At 35.6% G+C, this 17,755-nt stretch overlaps 1 protein-coding gene across 1 annotated transcript in view; it reads right to left on the bottom strand.

The window, feature by feature from the left end:
• LOC114282126 (putative disease resistance protein At4g19050) overlaps nucleotides 1–17,755 on the bottom strand; it is a 121,196-nt gene that overhangs the window by 29,645 nt on the left and 73,796 nt on the right. The window contains exons 2-4 of the mRNA XM_082890148.1: nucleotides 5,822–5,834; nucleotides 5,263–5,733; nucleotides 1,231–1,704 (exon numbers count right to left, since the gene is read on the bottom strand). Of these exons, the coding sequence (XP_082746274.1) occupies nucleotides 1,231–1,704; nucleotides 5,263–5,733; nucleotides 5,822–5,834 (958 nt within the window). The remainder of the gene's footprint in view (nucleotides 1–1,230; nucleotides 1,705–5,262; nucleotides 5,734–5,821; nucleotides 5,835–17,755) is intronic.

The following is a 17,755-nucleotide window of genomic DNA, read 5'->3' as shown; positions in this document are numbered from 1 at the left end:
ACTAACATACCCTTTTTTTTTTTATCGATTTTACTTAACAAAAATAGGCAAATGATTCAGATTAAAAACAAATCAAAAATACAGGTTTTAAATTGACAAAATCAAAACTCATGGTTTATTTTGTTACAAGGGTCTTTTTTTGGGTGTGTGTGTGTATGTGTATATGTAATTTCCCCTAAATTCTTCCATCCAAAATACAATCTTAGTATTTTTAAATAAGAGGACTTGCGTGTAATGCCTAATGTATAGACTTATTGTCCAATATGTCTTGTGAGAATTAATGGCATTTTTCATCAAATACTATTAAAAAAACATCACTAATTATTAATTTTCAGCGACAATTTGAAAAATTTGTCACAAAAAATGTCATAATTATAAGTTTTAACGGTAATTTAAAAAAATCATTACAAAAAGTCGCTAATTTTCAACTTTCAATGACAGTTTGAAAAATTTGTCATAGAAAAATGTCACTAATTGTAAGATTTAGCGACAAATTTACTAGGACTTGATCGGAATTAAGTCCAACTATTAGGACCTATTGATAGTTTACCCTTCAAATAATTTGGTCAAATTTCGCAAAATTACAGTCCAATTCATATTGGTTTAGAAATAGGGCAAATTATACCAATAGTCTCTATAATTGTCTCTCATGTCAATTTGGTTTCTGTAATATTAATTTTGCCCTTTAATTCTTCAAATTGTGTCAATCTAGTCCAAGTGATAATATCTGTTAAAAAAATGAATAAAAATCAAAGGCAAAATGATCTATTAAGAAAGGAAAGAATCGTTTCAAATTGGATGCGAATCCTTCAATAACTTTGAAGGGAATTTCAAAACCATTTTGTCCCTTAATTTTAGTCCAATTTCTAAATGAAATATTATCAATTAGACTAAATTGATACCATGTGCAAAATTGAAAAGTAAAATTGATGCAATTAAAATTATAACCAAATTGATATAAAACAAACTGCAAGAATTAAATGTAATTTATCCAAAGAAATACAACACATAAAAATGGAAATTTGTTCCTAAATACTAAATTAATTTCAAGTGTAGTTTGACATTCTTATTTTTGCATCCAACAACATATTCACTCCAAAATATGTTGTGCTCTCATTATAGACAAAAAGGTCAAATGAAAATAGCAAAATAATAAATAAAATTTATAGACACCCCACAGCAATGAAGCTTACATAAATAAATAAATAAGCTTAAGTCAAAGAAGCATACCTTATTGAAGAGAGGTTGTATAATATCGTAATTGCTATCCGAAGTATTGCAAAAACTATTAAGCTTTGGCATCTCCCAGAGTATCAGCTCGTTCAATTGCGGCAGCTCAATTCCATTCATAGCCTTGCAGAGAGCAGTAAAACTTGGTAGGCCTATAAGATACAATTCCTCTAGTTTAGGAAACACAATTTTATCTGTTGTTTCTATTATTGTTGATGCTATCTCATTTTGAGCTCCTTCTTCTTCACTCGAAAAAAGTACTTCCATCATGCGACATTTAGATACCTTAAGTATCTGTAGTTGCGTTAGATCTCTGGCTATGGATAATGAAAACATGCTTTCCAATTTATCACATCTCTCCAGTTCTAGAAAAGTCAGGTTGCAGAGCCGTACAAGTTGAGTAGGACCCTTCCACAAATGTGTCCCTGTGGGCACGTCCCATAAGTTCATCTTTTTCAACGCACTGAAGACCACCTGTAATGCCCCAATTTTCATAAAATCCAATGAAACAAATCACACTCGTATTCATTATTTATTTTTAAATCAAATTAAATTGACATGCGGAAGTCAATAATAATCATAAACAAAATAATTCTCTTCTCCTGTTATACTTCATTTCATTATAGTTTGAGATTTACAAAGGAGATTACGTATTATTACACATTCACAATTTCCAAAGCATAGATCTATCACAAGTAATACAATGCTAGATAAATATTCAAAATTTAAATGCCCTAATGGATTACAAGTTACAATGGTTAGAACCATATTACAAAAAGAATGGGTCTCTACCCAAACATATAAACCAATCCTTTACAAAAATAAGCAAACAAAATAAAAGAGCATTCGTGCTCCGAAAATCACATCACGAGCCTTCAACGAGGCGAAGGCAAATCACCAACACCTAAAAATGATTTTCCATAATGGGATGAACTCTAATGCCCAGTAAATATAATATTAACAATCTATATGAGATTAACATGATTATGATCATGAATGCAATGATGCGCTATGCTTAAAATATAAGGGTTTTTTTTTTTTTTTTTTTTCAATAGGATGCTCAATGCACTACTTTCAAAACAATATTCATTTCAACAATTTCATTTCAAAACATCAGGGTAGTAAATAAGACATTGGAATTCCCTGGTACGTATCTGGAAGTAGGTCTCAAGCACCACCAAATACCATTTTAACGACTACTAACTAGAACGAAATTGATACCTACTCCGCTCGTGTTTTAGGACTTTCATCATTACTCTCAAACCAACTTAATTCTCAAATCCACAATTACATCCCCTTTCCAGATTTACCACGTTATCAACATTTCCAACATTTTCAAAATAATAGCATAATCTCAATGTAAGGCCATGGGAGTGCAATGGATGCATGAAACAATAATCTGTAACAAAATATTCCAATACGAAAATATATTTAGAACATAACTCAACATTCTCAAGAATTCCAAAATAGTATGAGATTCCAATAAACTCATCAGTTCTCAACATATATCCCATATTTCATAATTTCTATTATTTCCAATAAATCCAATAAATTCATGATAACTAATATCTCCAAGGAAATTCACAATCTCCATAATAGATCACCAATTTTCACATTATTCCAAAAATTTAATCCTATTCAAAATCACATTTTTCATTTCTCAAATTTTCAAGGGTTTGAAAACAATTTAGAGTGTTCTCAATTTAAAAATAACAAAGGTTTTAAATAACAGTGGCGGTTACTGAAATGGTAGCAATAATGCAGACGCGGTTGAGGGGTGTAACTGTCATAGCGTAACGGCGGCGGCAACCGAAGCCCTGAATTTTTAAATCTTCACACAACTTTAAGAAAACATATCAATAAGCATGTTTTTATTTCAAAATCACATTAAGCGAGGCTCAAAATGATTATTAGGATTTTTGTTTAGTTTTAAAGCATGATCCAATATATATACTAATTTTTATATTAGTTTTAAGTTGGTATGAAAAATTTTCCTATTGTTGAATTTATTTAATTTTCTTTACTTTACGAATTATAATTATGGATAACTTTTCCGATTTGTTAAAAAAGTTAATATTAAAAACAATAGTCTCAGAAATAGAAATTCAAAATACAAAATGTCAAACATAATAATGTAAAAGTACATAACATGAAATCTAAATTTTGTTCAATAAATTTAACATAAGAGAAATAGATTAAGTTCATATTCAAATATAATTAAGTAAAAGAGTACTGAAATCATGTAGAACTTGAAAAATGGACATTCGAAACATATATGGATTTTTACTTAGTATTTTTAAATAAGGGAACTTATATATAGGTCCTAAAAGGTGGACTTATTGTCCACTAGGTCCTATGAGAATTAATGGTGTTTTTCATCAAACACTATTAAAAAACGTCATTAATTGTTAATTTTCAGCAATAGTTAAAAAATGTCACTAATTATAAGCTTTAGCGACAATTTAAAAATTTTGTTACAAAAAAATATCATTAATTGTATGTTTTAAAGACAATTTATAAAAGCCATGACAAAAAAAATCACTAATTGTTAATTTTTAGCGACATGCAAAAAATCATCACAAAAAAAATATTTTTAGCAATGATTTTACTAAGTTTTATTTTCAATGGGATTTGATAGAAATTAAATCTAACTATTAGAACCCATTGGTAGTTTACCATTTAAATAATTTGGTCAAAGTTCGCAAAATTACAACCCTATTCATATTAGTTTAGCTAAATTTTTAATCAAAAGAAATAGGGCAAATCAGGCCCAGCCCCGAGATTTCCAAGGCCCAAAGCCAATAATTAACTAATAAATTTTTGAGGCCCTTCACATTTTTTTTTTCATTGAATGAAAAGAAAATGAAAAAAAAAAAATGAAGATAAAAGACAAAATATTTGTGTCAAAATCATAAAAAATACTTAGTATTACATTATAACAATTAATAAGTGTTGCTTGATCCTCGCTCTTCTTGCATTTTTAGAAGTAAATAAATCAATCATACTTCCATAATCTAGTTTTTTTGCAAAATCATTTTCAATGGATAACAATGCTAATTATTTTAAATGGGCTTTTCAATTTTTTAATAGGTCAATTTATTTTGAGTTAGTTTGGATCTTCCTTAATTTTTTTTTTTTTTTTTTTGGGGTTTTAAAACATACCTAATATATTACAATAAACTATAATAGGAGGGGACCCTTTTTTTTGGGTCTATTTTCAATGGATAACAATGTTAATTTTTTTTAATGGGCCTTTCAATTTTTGTCAATTTATTTTGAGTTAGTTTGGGCCTTCTTTAATTTTTTTTGAACTTAAAACATACCTAATATATTACACTAAACCATAATAGAAGGGCCCCTTTTTTAGGTCTATTTTGAGGGGCCCTAGGCCATGGCCTTGTTGGCCCATGCCGAGGGCCGGCACTGGGGCAAATGATATCTAGTCTCATCTCAATTTGGTTTCTGTTATATAAGTTTTGACCTTTAATTTTTCAAATTATGTCAATCCAGTCAGAGTGATAATAACCGTTAAAAATTTGAATAAAAATCGAAGGCAAAATGATCTATTAAAAAGGAAATGAATCGTTTCAAATTGGATGCGAATCCTTCAATAACATTGAAGGGAATTAAAAAACCATTTTGTCCCTTAATTTTAGTCCCATTTCTAAATGAAATATTGTCAATTAGACTACATTGATACCATGTGCAAAATTGCAAGGTAAAATTGATGCAATTAAAATTATAAGAACCAAATTGATATAAACAAACTACAAGAATTAAATGTACTTTACTAAAGAAATACAACACATAAAAACGGAAATTTGTTCCTAAATACTAATTAATTTTAGGTGTAGTTTGATGTTCTTATTTTTGCATCCAACAACATATTCGATCCAAAATATGTTGTGTTCTCATTATAGCCCAAAAGGTCAAATGAAAATAGCAAAATAATAAATAAAATTTGAAGACGCCCCACAGCAATGAAGCTTACATAAATAAACAAATACATAAGCTCAAGTCAAAGAAGCATACCTTATTGAAGAGAGGTTGAATAGTATCGTAATTGCTATTCGAAGTATTGCAAAAACTATTAAGTTTTGGCATCTCCCAGAGTATCAGCTCGTTCAATTGCGGCAGCTCAATTCCATTCATAGCCTTGCAGAGAGTAGTAAAACTTGGTAGGCCTTTAAGATACAATTCCTTTAGTTTAGGAAACACAATTTTATCTATTGTTTCTGTTGTTGTTGATGCTATCTCATTTTGAGCTCCTTCTTCACTCGAAATAAGTACTTCCATCTTAGGACATTCAGATACCTTAAGTATCTGTAGTTGCATCAGATCTTTGCCTATGGATAATGAGAACATGCTTTCCAATTTATCACATCTCTCCAGTTCTAGAAAAGTCAGGTTACGAAGCCGTACAAGTTGAGTAGGACCCTTCCACAAATGTGTCAATGCGGGCAAGTCCCACAGTTCCAGACTTTTCAACGCACTAAAGGCCACCTGTAATGCCCCAATTTTCGTAAAATCCAATGAAACAAATCAAAATCGTATTCGTTATTTATTTTTAAATCAAATTAAATTGACATACGGAAGCCAATAATCTTATCAAGATTCAACAATAATCACAAACAAAATAATTCTCTTTTCCTGTTATATTTCATTTCTTTATTGTTTGAGATTTACAAAAGAGATTACGTACGATTACACATTCACAATTTCCAAAGCATGGATCTATAACATATGATACAATACTACATAAATATTCAAAATTTAAATGCCCTAATGGATTACAAGTTACAATGGTTAGAATCCTATTACAAAAAGAATGGGTCTCTACCCAAACATATAAACCAATGCTTTACAAAAATAGGCAAACAAAATAAAGGAGCATTCGTGCTCCAAAAATCACATCATGAGTCTTCAACGAGGTGGAGGCAAATCACTAACACCTGAAAATGATTTTCTACGAAAGGGTGAACACTAATGCTCAGTAGATATAATATTAACAATGTATATGAGATTAACATGATTATGATCATGAATGTAATGTTGTGCTATGCTTAAAACAGTGTAATGTATCGCACTATTTTGTGCACCTTGCATTACACTGTTTTATGCACCTTACATCACACTGTTTTGTGCATTCACCTTGTATCACACTGTTTTGTGCATTCACCTTGTATCGCACTATTTTGTGCACCTTGCATTGCACTGTTTTGTGCATTCACCTTGTATCGCACTGTTTTGTGCATTCACCTTGTGTCGCACTATTTTGTGTACCTTGTATCGCATTGTTTTGTGCACTCTACATCGCACTGTTTTGTGCATTCACCTTGTATCGCACTATTTTGTGCATTCACCTTGTATCGCACTGTTTTGTGCATTCACCTTGTATCGCACTATTTTGTGCACCTTTCATCGCACTGTTTTGTGCATTCATTCACCCCGTACTGTTTTGTGCACCTCACCCGCACTGTCTTGTGTACTCACTGGGTCTAGGAGACCTTGAATCCTCTAAAGGTGCAATTTCTTTGGTGTTTGTCATGCCCGAATGTAACGCCTCGAAATAATTCAACATGTACAACCCATTCTCATAAACATGTACTAAATCAAAACAATAATCCTTCCATCTTCATGTAGCTAGTAAAAGAGTTTATACCAAAGTTTCACTTGCGGATATACATTCAATGATAAAAGTACACATGAATCTATAGCATGTAAAGCATCTAATCTCAAAACAAATAAATGCCCTTAGGGGCTTACATCTTCCAAGGCATGAGCCTGGTTACACAAAATGATCCTTTGGATCCAAACACATTCGCCCTTGGCTTTACAAAATTTACACAAAAAGGAGAGAGCTAGCTACTCTTCACAAAAATATCCACGCCCTCAGTTTGGCGAGATCACCACATCTTTACCTGCACAATATCCCGTAGGGGTGAGCATAAAGCCTAGTAGAGAATTCTCCCAAAGTATATACAGTTATGCAACTCCCAATGTAAAATGCATATATGATGCCATGCAATGCCTTTATAAGAAAGAAATTCATTTCAATGCTTAACTTGAAAATTTCCATGTTAACAATAGTATTTCACAATCTCAATAATTTCAAAACTTCCATTTCATTGAATCAATAGGGGCGGTAAATACGACACTGGTAATCCCTAGGCTGGTGTCTACAAGTAGACTCTACAAGTACTACCAAACTGTCATTTTTACCGGTATTAACCGGAAGGCTCGACACCCATCTGCGCAGTTTTCTGGTCTTTCACCATGGACACTCAGGCCAACTTATCAAATCATCTACACCCCCTATTCGGACTTACCACCGTATTTACCCCATACACATCTCCATGGTCATTATTATAATATCATTCTCTTTCAAAGGTAAATGTCTTTAATCTAGAATTTGCAATGCATAATTAATAAATGAAAGAGTGTGCAATGCAATGATCTTTCCCATACTTCATAGTACTACTCTTTTTCCAACTATCTCTACAACAATATCAATTTCACAAGGTAACCATGCTATCAACTCATAGCAACAACCAATTCTCATCATGCCCAACTTTCACCAGGATAGCCTCTTTTAGTCTACATGTAATGTTTTCAAGCACAAATTCTCAATGTTTATCATTTTCACAAGTCCATAGAGCACAACATTTTGTCATCTCACAATCATATATCATCATATAACCAACAATAGTTTTATAAAAAAAATCCTCCATTATTGACACATCAATAAGATTTTCATTCATACAAACCCCCTTATGAATTCTACCTCAAATAGTCATTTAAATCAAAGGAGAAAGAATTCCATGGATGTCTCCATATCATTTTCTAAAATCCCAAATTTCTAGGGTTTTTCAACAAAACCAAACATCTCTCATTTCATGATGAAACCCAACTAAAATCATATTTTGTTATGTGTCTTTTAAAAGATCAACCTCATAGCTAGAAGGAGGAGTGAGATCAAAACCCATCTCCTCAAAACTTCCTTTACATTTGGAGAAAAACAAAATCATCACAATAACTACAGCAGAGCTTTTAAATTATCAACAACAAAGCAAAACATGCATATATAACTCAAGAAATCCCTACCTCAAGCTTGATGAAGGAGATGATGAAACCCTAGCTTTAATGGAGGATCCTTCACTCTTCCACTACCCCAAGAAGAACTCTAGCTTAGATCTCCAAAGCCTTGAGAGGGATGGTGATGAATTTGGACCCAATAGATTACAAGAATTAAAGAGTTTTAGGGTTTTGATGAGGGTTTCTAGAGAGAAGGAGGAGGAAAAATGGTCTTTAGAGTGAGAGTGTGAAGCCCTAGAATGAGATACAACTCGGCCAAAATGATACAAAAATACAGATTTTCGGACTTAGGTCGACCGCACGTGCGGTGCCCATCCCCGTACACGCGGAGTGTCCCTCCCGCACGTGCGGCCTTCACTCCCGCACGTGCGGGGCTCCTCTCCAGCACCTCACTCCGCTCGTGTATATATTACAGTATGCAAGTCAAACAATCCCCTAAATTTCGTACGTGCAGCCTCACCCTCCCGTACGTGCAGCCCTAGGCCCCTGCACGTACGGCCTGCCAACCAGTCCAGAACATTTTCTGGTTTGACCCCTGACCACTCTGGACCTGACCCCACGCTCTTCGGAACTAGTGAAAATTAACACTAAACAATACAAGAATAGGGACTCTTTTTAGGGAACTATTTCCGGTCATTTCAATTCCAATGAAGATCAAAGGAGAAGGAAGCGAAAAAGAAAGAAAGAAAAGGGAAAAAAGAATTCGGTTGCCACACCGAACGACTTTAATCAGTCCAGTATAGCCACCTGTTTGTGTTTGTAGTGAGTTCCTAGGAGATCAACTAAGACGGTGGAAACTAGAGTTCGAATGGCTGAAGCCTAGAACGCAAAGGTTTGGAATTTTCTAGAGTAAAGTTTGGTTTAAATACCTAAGGGTGTATTCTCGGCTTGAAATCTCTATGGTAGCCCTATAGGTTAAGGTAGCTTGTATGTACCTTAATTTTGGATACTAAACCAACCTAGTCTGTCACCCTGTTGGAGAAAAGTAGTACCCGTGATTTGGAAGCGCAAGATAAATGAAGAAGTCTTGAAACCGAAAAGAAGAAGAAGATCCACAGTAGCATAAGTTGAGTCATCGCTAATTGCCACTGCTAGGTACTTTCTAAAAGTGCCGCTTCCCAACTGCTACATCATAGTTATTATTTATTACATCACATCTATTACATCTATCACATACGTCTATCACATACATCTACCCCATTGTCCATTACATGATACCATTTTATCGCCTGCATCCTTTCCATGTTAAGCTTAGTTTGGCATGTGCTCATAACTTTCCCTTGTTAAAACATGGTTCTGTCATCTGTAAGTACCCATGCTGTACTGAGGCCAATATTGAGGGTGTCAGCACCTTTTCTGTGTTATACGAGGCCTGTTTTGTGTCCATTCCCTTTCTAGGTAAGACGTAGTTTGGTCTGCACCCCTTATTCACTTCATCCATTGTATCCATTGCATTGTGCTTTGTCTTGTTGCATTCAGCATTTAGGATCATTATCTTTCCCTAGCAGATCATTCCTCACTTATATCATACCACCCAATTAATTGTACTCTTTCTACGAAAGCCATAGTATTGCATGTGCTTGCACCCTTTTCACGTTAATGGTCTTATCATGTGTAAGCACCTATACTGCGCTGAGGCCAGTATTGAGGATATAGGCACTTGGCCTATGATTAGGCGTTGTTTGGTTGTGCCCACTTCTTTTCTATATAAAATGTAGTTTGATTTGCATCTCCATTCCGTTATGGTATTTGTGTGTTTTGCATTGCTTGTGGTTTGATTATTTCGTTACATTATGTATCATTTTGCATTATGTCCCTGAACTACGCTGGTTTAATTCCTTACAAAGGGATACGTAGGCAACCCTCAGGTGCAACCATCTGCATCTGCATTTTGTTTGTTTGCCCAAGTCTTACGGCCTTGTCAAAATGGGACATCTTCGGGCGTTGACATTCACTCACGTCATTCCATGACTTTGAGCTCTATCAAAGAGGGGCAACTATAGGCACCCCATTTTTGACCGCCCTTATGATTTGGGCGCCGCACTTTGAACACTCAATGATGAAAAGTGACGTTGTACAATCATTCAAGTTCTTCAGCAAAAGGTTTCAATTTTTGAGTTTGTAATCCCAACCTTACATCCCATTTTGACCAAAACTATTTTAGACCTTAAAACCCTCTTTTCAAAATATTTTTCCAAATACGTTTACGATATTCTGAGGCTTGCATTTCGATTTAAATACTGCACATTTTAGTAAACCGAGTAAGGACAAAGTGGAAATAAATAGAAGGGACATGAACTCTTTGAAAAATGTTTAAAAACATCTTATTTATAGGTTTAGAGTTGAAGAAAATATGAGGGGAGAGAAGAAAACTATTTTAGGAAAAGGTTGGGCATCAAACCGTTAAGAAAAAAATGAACATCCTTCACTAAATTAGGCATATCTATTTGTACACTTAGAATTTAGATGTTAGGACACCACCATTGGAGAGTAGATTTATGGGGCTTCAATTTAGACTCAAGAATCACCTAAAATCGAGTCCGGATGAGAGAGATATACCCGTTTGAAGTCAGGCTTGAAAACAGATTTTGTCTGCAAGTAGCAGGCTGACCACTTAAGTAGTAGTGGCCGGCTGGCTAGTTAATTAGAAATACAACCATTTTGAGTGGATGGCCAGCCATATGTCCCAGCAAGCCAACGTTTAGTGGCCGACCATCTCCCACTTGGCCAACCCGCTAGCCAGATTTCTCGGCAGAACAGATATTTGTTGCCAGCTGTCCCCCCATATGCATGCACTACACCAGTTGGCTCAATACAAATATTTCTGAAATAACAACCTGTTTTTCTATATATACATGACCATACCTTATGTTTTTAGGTTAGAAAAATTACGAAAGCTCAAATTCTTGAAAAGCTCTTTCACTCTCTATCTTGCAACACATATACACTACCCAAACACTTCTTAGACCAAAAATTTGAAGCTCCTTGCTAAGGTTCTTGAGCTAAAATCTCAGCTCTTGAGGGTGATCACTTGTTGGTTTGTGAATCAAAGAGTAACATCTCTTCAAGAGGTATAACCTCTACCTTCTTTACACTACTTCTTCTTTCTCTTTTCTTGCTGTTTTTATACTATTTTTGGACTATTTTTATAGGTTAAAACTTGTGACTTAAAGCTACCAAAGGTGGAGGGGTTAACCACCCTTCTTTGAACCTTGTTTTCTAAGCTTTTGTTCTTGTGTTTCCACTTCTTTCTCAACTTTTGGCCACTAATTTTCAGAGTTTTAAAAGGCTAAAATATGTGGTTTTGAGGTCCAAAAGGTGGAGGGGCTAGCCACTCCTCCTATGGTTTGCTTAGTAGCTTTAATTCTTTTCCATTTTTCTTACTTTTGTTTAGCTTTTTCAACTCAGTTCCAACATTGTTTTTACTTATTTTAGGACTATTTTAATGTATTTATTTCATTTATGCTTTGCATAGCATGCTTGTAGTGTTGTAGTCCTCATAGGTTTGGTAGTTTAGGCCTTAGACATAAACTTATTTGAGTTGATAGCTTTTATTTTCATATCTTTCATGCATATGCTCACACTTGTAATACTCATCTCTTCACCCTTCCTCCTTTCTTGGTTTTCTTTGTTTGAGAGTCGTTTCAAATGAGTGTTGTTTAAGGCATGTGAAAGAGACCCGCCCATGCTGAATGGTTTAATCTCTTCGGAGGTTCATTACCAAGGCATTACATCTCTCTCATGCCAAGAATAACTCCTTGTTTGACACTTTTCCTCATTTAGTGGACATAACTCTCATTTTTGGACTAAAATGATTAAAGAATGGAAAGGTAATAAAAAGGGCTAATAAAATTGGACTAAAATGGCAACAAGAGTAACAAAATTGGTTTGGGTTCAATTGGACGTTAATTAAACCTACTGCGTCTTGAGTCATTACATACTCATTAGTGATGTTAATGATTCGAGAAACAATGTCTACAACTTCCTTAGAGAGGTAACTCCATGATAGGGATGAGGTTTCATTGGTCTTTATTTCCATTTATTGAGACTTTGTCCCATCGATTTATAGATCATCACGCAACGAGCTTTCGTCAATTGATGGTTTGCGAATCGAGTCTACCCCTGTAGCACCTGTATCTTTCAAAGCTTTTGGGGAAGTGTATTCAAATCCTTTATTTTTATTTTGGAAATCTTTGGTGTTGTTGTACATTGGTTTTGGAGGAGTATAATCCAATTTAAACTTGTTGGGTTTGGTTGTTCGCACTTATTCTTGTCAAAAGTTCCTTGGAGACTTAGAAATTCTATTCTAGGGTCGACACCAGCCTTCCTAAGGGTCAAACCTTACCTGTTGGTGAAGTTTCTGGGAGTGTTGTTGGAAAATAGGGTAGAAACCAGAGTGAGAGAGGGTCGACCCTCTTCTGTCTGTGTGTTAGTTGCTGGAAGATAGGGTGGACACCAGATTGGGAGAGGGTCGACCTTCTTATGTCTGTGTGTTAGTTGCTGGAAGATAGGGTGGACACCAGGCTGGGAGAGGGTCGACCCTCTTATGTCTGTGTGTTGGTTGCTGGAAGATAGGGTAGACACCAGACTGGGAGAGGGTCGACCCTCTTATGTCTGTGTGTTAGTAGCTGGAAGATAGAGTCGACCCTCTCCTGTCTAAGGGTTGACCACTGCGTGTTTTTTTTTCCAGATTTTTCAGGTTCGAATGGGCCCTATCTAAGGGGGTTTTTGGGCCCATTATTTTATTTGACCTTAGGGCTTTTCCTCACTACTATAAATAGGCCCAAACCATTTTCCCCCCATGATTTTTCCTTCCATTTTTTTCTCTTAAACCGTGATCTCCCTATTCTCTCTCTAAAACTCAAATTTTGCACTTAAATCTCTAGATCTACTCACCTAGAGTGATGTTTTCACCTTGCTCCTCTGAGATAAAATGTAGAGTTTGTTAAGGGCTTCATTTTGATCGGAGCAAAACGTGGTTTCGTCACCACATTTTTTTGAGCTTTCTCTCTTCTCTCTCATCTAAGCTTGAGGTAGGGACATTCTACTCTTTAATATGAGCTTTAACCTAGATATTTGTCATTTTGCATAATTGGTGGGATTTGGGAAGATTTTGGTAAAAGTTAAGGTTTGGGTTCTAAACTAAAAGAGGGTTTTTCATGTTGATTTACAAAGTAACCTTGGGGTTTGTGTATGAGGTTCTTTATTGTTGAAGTGGTGAGATTTGGACCTAATGGTTGATATTTTGGAAAAATGGGAAATTTTGCCCTAAGTTGAGTTGAAATAACTATTTATGTAAATAATGAAATTGGTTTGGGAATTATGAAATTGGGGGGAATGTGATTGAATGGTGTAGTTTGGTTTGATAAATCACACACCTATGGAATTTGATAAATTATTTGTTGATATATTTATTTATCTGTTTAGATATATCTGTTTTGGGCTATCGATGGAGAATAGCTATGATTGTTGTAGAAACTGCATGAGAATTAGGATGATTGAAACTAATCAATTAAATTAAGTCATTGAATATGACGGTTTGATTAAACCATTGAATATGTGTTTTGATTAGTCATTGTATATGGCAAAGTGTTTAAATACATTGTATATGTATCTTTGTTTGTGAGGAGATAGGGGATGTACTCCATTGTTTGGGAGGAGATAGGGGATGGACTCCATTGATAATTAAGTTGGCCGGAGTGTCCAGGGTGAAAGTCCAGAAATCTTATATATTTATGGGTGTCGGTTCCCTCGGACGTGGTTCCGTAAAATGGCAAGAAATAGAAGTATTGGATTTGATGAATGTATTGAATTGTGAACCATTGAGTTGTAGTCTCATATTGGTTGCTTGATAATAATGAATTTGGCTAATTGATTTACCCGAAATGGTAGAATGGAAATGAATTGAGATATTAGTTATCTATATTGAATGACCTTGAAAAGAATATGTGTTGGTTAAGAATGTTGCACATTTATCTGATGCTCATATTTTAGTTAATTCTCATGTTTGGTTTAGCATATCTCTACTGGGCTTTGGCTCACCCTACTTGGGAAACCATTTTCAAGTATAGGTGATATGCCACCTCCAATGACATAGCTTGGGAGGCTTAGAGGCTAAAGGATCTACTTTTGTGATTTCATTTTTGTGTTTATATGTCTTCTTTTAAGCCGAGGGCTTTAATTGTAAAGAACATCTGACTCTCTCTTTTGTTGTAACCAAGTGATTACTTGGAAAGATGTAAGCCCATAGGGCATTTATTTTGTTGTTCTAAACTAGAGTTACATGCTATGGTTTCAAGATGGATATTTATAAAAGTGTAATACATGTGATATCTTTTGTAATATTAACTATGATGAATGAAAGCATAACATTTCTATTATGTCTCTAGACCTTCTGAATGGTTGATTTGTATAATATCTTTTGCGAAAACGGTTTATGGAGTTACGCCAAGGTACTACACCTTTGGTATAGTTCGAAGCATGGTTTACTAACTTGTCGTGATTTGCTCCAGAGTTGGTTGCAACAAGGGAGCGACGTTGTCTTGAGTTCGAAGGGAGGTTGTGTGATGCTATTTGGAGAAGAGTTGCTGGGCAATGCATAGAGATTACCATGCCTTGGTAGAGGCAGTGGCTCACGTGGAGACCGTTATCGATAGTGTTGGTCAAGATGAGAAGGAAGAGTCCATATCGCCAAGTTCAACTGTTTGGAGAGGTAGTAGACCTAATAAGGCAGGCGTAGTTGATGCCTTGGGCTACTCTCATTTCATCAGGCTCGTCCTTTGGAGAATCTAACCAGACTTAGGCGTTCTCGAGTCAACCTTGGAATAGAGGATCACCTTGGTGTTTTCGATATGGTTGGACAGGCCATGTTTGGCGCCGATGTCCTCTAAGGGAGCAGTGCCAGTTTTAGTAGTCCAAGCGGGGACAATAGTGAGGCTGGAAGTGTGAAGAAGTTTTCATTCTTCACAATGTTATTTAATATTATATTATGAAAGGCTTTATGCCTATGGATATTGTTCATATATGTGTATGAGGTTGTAAACCCAAAAGGTGTGGTTATGTAATTAACTTTGTGCTTATTGGTAATGTGTTAATAGAAGTGGTATGAATTGAAAATCCTAGGGGTTTTTTATGCCATATTGATGTCGTGGGAAATGGGTTGGCTTGTGATGTCTTAGGTCAGTCACGAATGCCTTGTGAAAAGGCAGGGATGTGTTTTATTTTGGACTTTGAGTCTTGAGGATAGAGGACTAGTGGTTGGGTCGTATGGTATTCAAAGTTGGTTGGCACGTAGTCACCTTGGAAATTGTTCTCGGGTTGCGTTAATGGACTTAGGGGCGTGGGGCCCTCGCTTATGGATGCATTTGATTGGTGTGGTTATATAAAACCCCTTGAATTGGGGCAACGTGTTAATGTGAAAATTTTGCAAACCCCTTACGCCATTAAATTATGACGATTAATATTGTTAGTGTTATATTGGTTTGAGACTTCCGTGATTTGGAAAGTTATATGTTGTACTATATCTCTTGGTACTGTATGTATCTCTATTTATTGTTGTGATATAAATTTCATGGGAATTAGGTAAATTAAAATTAATTTCTCACCCGTTGTCATTGAATATGATTATATCTTTAAATAAATTGTATATGTAAGATGTTTAGAGTCACCGTAGGTGCAACGGTTGTGATTGGGTGAAGGTTGAGATTCATCGGATATTGTTGGGAAATAAGTTAGAGGGTGAGTTCGGCTCTATGGCCTTTTATGGCATTCATTTCAACTGAAAACTCTGATTTGAAATTTTGTGGATTGTTTGGAGAAAATGTTTGCAAAACAATTAGTCTCCTTGAGATTTTGGAACAAAATTTTTGTTGGAAAATGATGTAAGTTTGAATAATTTTTTAGAAAAAGGGGATAAGTGGTGAAAGAGCCTTTGAAATAACAAGAACAAACGTTGTTTTAATCAGATTATGTGATTGTTCTGTTCAACATTATAGGGGTGAGATTCCGTTATGGTTGGATTTCAGTTATTAGTTATGTACATTTTATTTTCTGATCTGTTGTTTCTTGTGAAGGGGTGTTAGTCCCTTATCGTAATATTGGTTGTTAGCATCGGTGGGGTGGTGTGTTATGAGCAGCTGGTAATATGTTTCAGGCAGAGGTATGGTGAAGGTTTCCTAAGTTTTAGGACTCTTTTATTATGTTAGAATGCGATAGGTATGTACCTTAATTCTGGTTAAGTCAGGTGATGCTGTCGGAAAGGTTGGTTGTGTATATATAACCCGTGGTTAGGGTGTGACCTGTGTGTAGGGTCACAGTGGTTTGGTGCTTATGGTCAAAGGTTTGGGATAACGGCGGGGAGATTGAGGACTTCATTTGTTCTTCTGGAGAGTTAGGATGGTAAGTCTTTGAAAGCCCTGTCGGTGTTTTGCGTTGGTGCCAGGGCTTAGTTCGGAGTAGTTGTTCAGTAGTAGCAATGGCTAATGGATTGACATGGAGGCTTAGTATTTTGATTGTACTCTTGTGACGAGTGATGAATAGAATGTAGAATAAAGAGTTGACCTTATTGGTCATTGAGGGCTGAGGTGTTATGTTTGCTTGTGTTCGATTCGAATGGTTATGTAATAACGAGGGTGTTGTAGCGTGGTAAGCCTTTGCTGGTTAACTTGGTGTGAGGGAACAAGTGGGTAAATTTCGTTATTGTGAATTCAGTCGAGGTTGTGAGTGCATCCTCAGAATAAGGAATTCAGTGTGGGTGTAGAATATCGTGCATTAAGTGAGAAGGTTTTGCTAGTATGGTATGTGGTGGTGTGTGGTTCATATGTTGTTATTAGAATATATGTAAAAGGGGATCGGTCACAGGGCAATCCCAGGAGAGTGCCTTGGTAAGGCAATTGTGTAGTTAATGATTGGGTTGAGTAATTTAATGTTCGAAATTGTTGGGTCACTTTGGTGTGGGTGTTTGTTGTCCAATTTGGATAGTGGAACCCCGAGTGAGGCAGTAAGATTGTGTAGAGTGAGTGATGCACTTTGTCAGAGTTGTTTCGACTTGTTCGGTCCTTGTATGCGTTGACTTGAGATGGTGTATTGGGTTTGACTTGAAAAGTTCGATTAGGACTCAAATGTGAAGCCAGGATGTGTGTGCCACTTAGGCATACGTGTGAGGGGTGAATGAAAAGTCAGAGTACCATGGGGTAACTTTGAAGAATCTGGAGTGATTCATTGAACCGCAGAGGTTGTGTATGGAACTCCATTTAGAAGTTGGTGAGGTTGAGCAAGATGTTGGTGTTGAAGACTGGCACGAGTGAATAAAGTTAGATAGCTGATTGGTCTATACTTGGGTTGGTTGACATATAGTCACCTCGAGAATCGGTCGAAATTGTAGGTTGTGTAATTAAATGATGTCTTGGTGTGGAATGTAAGTCCCTCATGG

Source organism: Camellia sinensis, chromosome 10 (assembly GCF_055761805.1).
Source record: "Camellia sinensis isolate YWXY chromosome 10, ASM5576180v1, whole genome shotgun sequence".
In the NCBI taxonomy this organism is placed as follows: domain Eukaryota; kingdom Viridiplantae; phylum Streptophyta; class Magnoliopsida; order Ericales; family Theaceae; genus Camellia; species Camellia sinensis.
The sequence above is the reverse complement of the archived record's forward strand: the minus strand, read 5'-3'. Positions and strand labels throughout refer to the sequence as shown.